The 7,156-nt window shown below is 42.8% G+C and overlaps 1 protein-coding gene across 2 annotated transcripts; it reads left to right on the top strand.

Moving 5' to 3' along the window:
• Positions 1–12: 12 nt before the first annotated feature.
• Positions 13–6,421, top strand: LOC310751220 (small acidic protein). Of its 2 annotated transcripts, none has more exons than XM_083590433.1 (5): positions 13–245; positions 2,542–2,625; positions 3,855–3,915; positions 4,577–4,686; positions 5,885–6,421. In XM_083590433.1, exons 1-5 carry the CDS (start codon positions 180–182, stop codon positions 6,086–6,088), a joined length of 525 nt encoding a protein of 174 aa, XP_083446559.1. In that variant the 5' UTR covers positions 13–179; the 3' UTR covers positions 6,089–6,421. The 2 variants fall into 2 exon arrangements, with proteins under 2 accessions (XP_083446559.1, XP_083446560.1); XM_083590434.1 differs by having other exon boundaries at positions 58–245; positions 2,523–2,625.
• Positions 6,422–7,156: the final 735 nt, after the last annotated feature.

Genomic DNA, 7,156 nt, shown 5'->3' with positions numbered 1-7,156 from the left:
GGAGAAAGAAAGACCCGCCGCCTGACCTAAGCGGGAGTTCTTTCTCTGCCTCGCGCGCTTGCGCCGTGGGAAGCTCTTCGAGGAGGCGGAGGAATAGGAAGCCGCCGAAGCTCGGGCTGCGAGCGAGCAGGGCCGGGAAGTGGCCCTCGGGGCGGGCTGCTGATCAGGGCGGCTGCAAGATGAGCGCCGCCAGGGAGTCCCAGCCTGAGCGCGGCCACGGAGTGAAGCGAGCGGCCTCCCCCGATGTGAATAAGGGCGGCTGGGGGAGGAAGCGGGGTTGGGAAGTGGGGGGAGGGGAGGCGCGAGGGGAGGGGGAAGGGGCTTCTTCCTGTCCCGCCGCTCATCTGCGGGGCCCTTGCCCCCTCCTTGCCCCGAGGAGAGTTGCAAAGTGGGCCGGGAGGTCAGGATCCTTTCGTCCAGCTGTGGCCCCTTTCGCCGCGCATTTTGCCACGCGGCGACGTCTCCTGTGCCCCAAGTGCGGGGAAGTTCTCCTCGCGGCTTAGCAGAGAGAAGGGGCACTGTGACTGACCTGCTCGGTGGCCCTTGTTCCCGCAAGCCCCGTCCCCCCTTTCTCCATGTTGGGATTGTACATATTGTGGTCCCCCGCCTTAGTTTTGGGGGAAAGGCATGTCCTAAGCAACCCCGAGGCGAAAGACGCGCTTTCATAGAAGTTTAGGCCCTGGTTAGGCATGCAGAAAAGTTGTAACACGTGTAGCAGTCTCGTCTGGAGGAGGTGGGGGGGAAAGGCGTGTATTGGGCCTGTGTGTGTTGTTCACGTGTGAATATTTAACTAGATATTTAATGTCAAGCGATCTAGGGGAAATAGCTGGAGAACATTATTGCACACGCAGGTGTGCCAACCGTACTTTTTAAAGGGCACCTGTAAAATCAAAGCGACCCTGAGGTCCCTTGGTTTGATCTCTGTGTGTACATCAGTTGTGGATCCTGTCCCAGCTACTGCTCAGAAGTGGGTAGAGCAACTAAAATAAAGTAAAACGTACCTGAGCACTAAGAATGATGTTAGGTAGGAAATGGAGGAATGATTGGAATGCTAACCTTCTGTCCACATAAACATGGCCAAGGTGTGGTGGTGAAATGATACCCAACTAAATCATTTGTGAAATAGCTTTGAATGTCCCTGATTGAGTTAGCAAGGTTCCATGGGGAGAACAAAATACAACATTGTATGCTCACATATGCTATAAAACATTACCTATATTACATAAACCTGTGTAAACAGAAAGTTCCCCAATGCCTAAAAGTGAGTTGAAAGCAAGGGCAATGCTTTATATTATAATCATCCAAGCCACTTGTGTGGGAAGTGATGGGAGTACAAAAAAATCTTGATATCTAAAGCCTACAGGGAGTTAAACAGCTTAATAAAATTCACACAAAAAATGTATCTGCAGACATGAAAGGGGACATGGGATTTACTGGGATACCACCTGCAAGGCACTTCTATTAGCCAAATAGCTGCCTTTATTTCTGAGTTCATCATGGAGGACTTGATTAATGATAGGATAAAAGCAGGACAGTCAAATTCAATGCAACATAATATATATATTTACCGATTATTAACTTTTGTAGACCCTCCCTCTCAAAAAGCTTGCATCCCCAGGCTTGGAATGTCTTTTGGAGGACTGCCACAATTGTTACCCTTTTCAACTGTGTTTCAGCAGCTTCACAGTGGATATGACACCAGCAGCATTCATATTTTGGCCATTAGAGTCCACAGCTGCTTCTCCCTGCTGATGGTCGACATACTTTTTAATATATATGCAGCACTTGTACATTGTGGGCAACTTTTGATTAATTCTATGCTGTCTGAAGCAGCTTTTAATTCTATGGTTAACTTTTCTCAAAAGAGAATTTTGGTAGAGAGGGTGATGGCTTGCTTCCATTTGCTGGTGTGTTTGACTGTGCTATAAGTGCTGCAGCCTCATATGGTAGGTTTTTGAAGGAGCTGATCACATCCAAACAGTGACAAGATGGAAAATAGGCATATTCTTTCAGTTAATTGAAATTGTATTATTGATCCCAGTAACCAGTAAACTGCAATGATTAATTCACTCCACTTTTCAGATTGTCAACATGTATTTTCATATGGTGCCAGCTACTACTTAACTGGGCTTTCCTGGAAATCATGCTTACTTTACAGGTGGTTAAATAAGCTTTGCATTTTTAGCCTCCTCCTTTTAAAAAAAAGTCTTCCTGATCTTGTTTAAACGCAGCTATAAATTTTCCACTTCCCTTGAAAGGAGCTGGTCATTTCCACAGCCTCCACAACCTGCTTCTAGGGCTGTAGTTTGCTACTAGCCATTAATGGGTGCCTTCAAAAGCTGTTGCCGTGTGGGTAGTAGCTTTGCTGATTGGGGCTTAACAATCCCCATTAACAGTGTGTGACTCTGAACTTGAAAGATCATGGCTGTACCCTTAAAACCAAAGCTGTTCAGAATATATGATAAAGTAATTGAAAATGTATGCATGCAATCGACTTATCTTTCTTTTTAACGTGACCACAGGCCACCTTCTGTCTTGCAGCTTGGATCTAGCAGCTGGGAGGCAGCAGACCTGGGTAATGAAGAAAGAAAGCAAAAGTTCTTGAGACTTATGGGTGCTGCAAAGGTGAGGCTTTATCTTCCATCTAAACAGTTCATTGTTCCACAGAGGAAACTTGTATAGAAGAACCTTTTAAACTTATTCTTTCACTGATCATGCTTGGTTTACTTCACTGATTTTGATAAGCATACAAGGGGTGGCAATCCATTCATCTTGATGTTATTGTAAGGCATGCATTATCTATGGCTGCTCTCAGAAAGAAAAAAATAGTTGAGCTGTGGCACTCATGTATTGGGAATAATGCTGTTGAATTTTATTATTGTTTAAACAAGCAAGTTACTATGTTTCACTGAACATAGGGGAACAAATATTTTGCTAGTATGATTGTTAACTGATACTCTGAAGGATGAACAGAAGACAGTGGTACCTCAGGTTAAGTACTTAATTCGTTCCGGAGGTCCGTTCTTAACCTGAAGCACCATTTTAGCTAATGGGGCCTCCTGCTGCTGCCACGCCGCTGGAGCAAGATTTCTGTTCTCATCCTGAAGCAAAGTTCTTAACCCGAGGTACTATTTCTGGGTTAGCGGAGTCTGTAACCTGAAGCGTATGTAACCCGAGGTACCACTGTAAATTTTAATGCAGCAGCCAGTCAAGGTTACAGCTGAATAGTTTTTCAAGTAAGATGCTTGAGACAATATGGGGAGAGTGCTGTTTCACTCTGGTCCTGCTAGATGGGCCTTTAGTCTCATCCAGCAGTGCTCGTTATGTTATTAGGTAACTGGGCTCTGTAGAGGTAGGCTGATGCAGCGTTTTCACAGCAAACATCCAAGTGCTTCATAGAAGATAGGATGGAAGCTAATGTCCTCAAGAAGAAAAATGTGTTTTATGATACTTGTACTTCTCATATAGTATGAAACTGGTTCTATGTTGGACTTCCATATTTGAATCTCTGATTATTTTTATTTTTGCTTTTATTCTTGATTTCCCCCATAATTACTTACAGCATCTGGTTGTTTCATTTTATCAATTCGGACATATGAAATCTGCATGCTAGAACATTGATATTAAACAAACAAAAAGCTGATTTTAAAAATATGACGAAGTTAATGCTGGGCATTAACAGAATGTAACTCCCTGAAAGCTGGCACAATAATTTTATGATACTTACAAATAATGTCTATTGCAAGGTGGCCCGTGGAGCATGAAAACTTACAAAGTTTCTGCAGAACTCATTGTTGTGATTTGCTTCAAGAGACAGCAGTTGTTCTCAAATAATAGCTTTTCTTTTCTTTTAGAAAGAGCATACTGGCCGCCTTGTTATTGGAGACCACAGATCAACTTCTCATTTTAGAACAGGTCAGTCTAAATTAAGTGGAAGTAAGTTTATGTATCTTTTAATGAAGTGTGGCTGTTTTTCAGGAAGTCCCCTTTTTTTGGCTGAATAGCAGCTTTCTCAAGGCTACCCAGAAAGCTTTATAAAGCAAAGATTTGAACTCAAAACCATCTCTCAGACCACTAAAACCACACTGGCTCTGTGGCAAGCTGAATGAGAGCAGGAGCACCCCACAATGTGTAACCCATTGGCCTAAGGCATACATTGTCTCCTACTTACTGGACACAGGCATGCCATGAACAAATCATGCTTTACCAACAAATGCCTGGAGCTCCGGCTTCTGGATAATGTTTTTCTCTTGCCATCAAATAAGCTTCGTGGATTAAATTAATTAGCTGTGCTGTTTTGGCTCACTTGAGATTTCATTAGTAATTTTCAATTGGGATTACGCATCTTCTGCCATTGGTGGGAGCAAAGTTTTCCCTGGGACAATTGCTTTCAAGGCTTTTGAAGCTGTTCTGTCCCTTTGTTTTAGCACATGTCTGTAATGAAGCACTAGCAAGGCATGGTGATTCGCATGACGTATTCTGACTCTAAAAGGCCTTACGCTCCTGCTTTTGTGTTGTAATTAGATGTTTGTTTGTTAGTTTGACTGGATGGTAACCAACGTGTATGAACATATAGGGGAAGAAGACAAGAAGATGAATGATGAGCTAGAAACTCAGTTCCAGCAAAGCATGGATAGCACCATGTCAGGAAGGAACCGGCGGCATTGTGGACTCGGCTTCAGTGAGGTAATCATGTTTAACTTGAAATAGTGACTCAAGAAGTTGTGTTTCTCTAGAAGCCAAACACACAGACAACACAACAGAAGCACAGTTTTGTACAGTGGATGCTGCTTAAGTATGTCAAACTGTCGCATGGCACACACACAAGCCTATCCATTCCTTAGGCCACTGTCTGCTGAACTCAGGCCACACCTTACAACTGCTGTATTTTTGCCAATGGGCCAGTGTAGTCAGCTGCTGCAGTCTGTAAACTTTGCCCACTGGAATTGTAGGAGGTCCAGAGGGCTGGAGGTTTTCCCACATTTACGACGAGGCATTATAATTTAGTATCACCACAGCATTCCCTTGCTTCTGCCTTGAATTCATAAGAAGATACAGCTTAGAGCAGGGATGGCTAACTCAAATCAAGCCCACAAAACTACTTTACTTGACCTTTGGAGCTGTGCCAAATTCTTACCTTTTTGTGGTAAAAGGTTTTGCCCAAAGTTTTACTCGCAAGGCAGGAAGAAATGGTTTTCAACATTTTGCCACACTTTCTTTGGGTTTTGTTTGTAATGCCTTCGCCATGCCAAAATGCACATTTTCCCATTTGCTCTGGCGCTCTTGCCTATTCCATAACTTCATCGTGAAGCTTGATTGATCACTCTTTAGTTAGGTTGCGCAACGAAACATTCTGTGTTAAGTCTGGTGGCTTCCAAAATGCAGAAGTTGGCCATCCCTAGCTTAGAGCAAATGCCTGATTTTGCATGGCTAGGGGCTTATCTCTGGTGAAACGAGGCTGTAACCCTCTACCTGCTTACATGGGATTCTGAGTGCGTGTATATTGCGCTGTAGCATACTTCAAAATTTTGCTATGTGAAGGGGCCTAACGTGGCTGCTTTGTTTCCTTAATGATACATCCATCATTTTATTTGTATGCTGCCTTTCCATAGTTTGAACCCGGCTCAAGGCGGCTTACAACATGAATAGAAATGCTGTTCATCAGCCTCAGCTTTTGTAGCTGGAGTCAAATCAGGGCCAGGTGGGAAAGGCCTGTAAGGTCTTCCAGGACTCAGCCAAGATGTAAAAGCTCATCAAGATGATTTCACATGGGTTTTGTACATGGGCTTTGTTTGTTACGTTGAAACATCCATTTTTCAGTATGACTTTTAAAAAAAGGGACGGGAAGTTTTTGCATTTTCTGTAATCTGAATTTTTCTTTTAGTTTGAAGAAGACAAGGGAGATCCAGAGGATACAAGAGACTCTCTGGAGCCAGAAAGCTCAGAGGACTCGGAAAGTGATTCTGAGTCTGAGCAAGAAGAGGCTGCAGAATCTACTGAAAAGCACAGCGATGCTGAAGATCCTCAAGCTAAGAAAAATTCAAAAAGCAACTATAAAATGATGTTTGTTAAATCCAGTGGTACATAACTACAGATCAAATCTGCCTTTAAGCAAAGTAAGCCTTATGGTTACAGTGCAAAGTATTGGACTGCTCACAGCACAGACCTTTCTATTATGGTTTGAATAAGGCCCTTTTAGAGAGAGAATAGTGTTTGCTTTTCCATCGCCATGAAACTATTTTTATCAGCATGACTGTATCCATTTTGTTTTGTAAAGTATGAAAATAAAATTGGGCTGGTTGTGGGGAGGGTGCAAGTTAGTTCTCGATCCCCTTTTACATTATTCTTCTGTCCCCCTTCCTATTCCATGATGGCTATCAAACCTTTCTTAAGCTTGTTAAAATGATTTATCGAAATGATACTTGATGTCTTTAAGTGTGGTTTATTTTTTAAAGCAGCACACAGTTTGTGTTTTGAATGATATAATTATTAAAAAGGGAGAATTGGAGCTCCTTTGTCTTGCTGGCATCCCAAAAGGGAACAGCATTTTAGGATGTGCCCAGCACTGGCTTTTACTGTGGTGGACTTCTAATATTAGAGCTGTGCATGCATGTGAAAGAGAGAGAAAGAGATGCATGTATGAGAGAGAAACTGATTAGCCAAAGGAAGTTTGGATAAGGAATTAACAGACAAAATATTCAGTGAGGGGAGTAACCTTAACATACACATTTGTAAGTTAACTGTGTTGTATCTGTGTATACGTTATTGATCTTTAAAGCTTCACTGGCAGAAACCCTGAAATGGTTAAGGAGACTTCAACAGAGTGGGTTGAAAGGAGAGTAGGTACCTGAATGTGAAAAGTTTCAGGACTCCAGTAAAAACAACCTGCCTCAATTTTCTCTTAAGTACATTAACTAACAACTATGTTTACAGTGGTACCTCAGGTACTTAAATTTGTTCCGGAGGTCTGTTCTTAACCCGAAACTGTTCTTAACCTGAAGCACCACTTTAGCTAATGGAGCCTCCCGCTTCCGCGTGATTTCTGTTCTCATCCTGAGGTAAAGTTCTTAACCCGAGGTACTATTGCTGGGTTAGCAGAGTATGTAACCTGAAGCGTATGTAACCCGAGGTACCACTGTATCTAAATTATGCATTT

Source organism: Podarcis filfolensis, assembly GCF_964270895.1.
Source record: "Podarcis filfolensis genome assembly, chromosome: 1".
NCBI classification, from domain to species: Eukaryota; Metazoa; Chordata; class Lepidosauria; order Squamata; family Lacertidae; genus Podarcis; species Podarcis filfolensis.
This window is presented reverse-complemented; position numbering and strand designations above follow the sequence as displayed.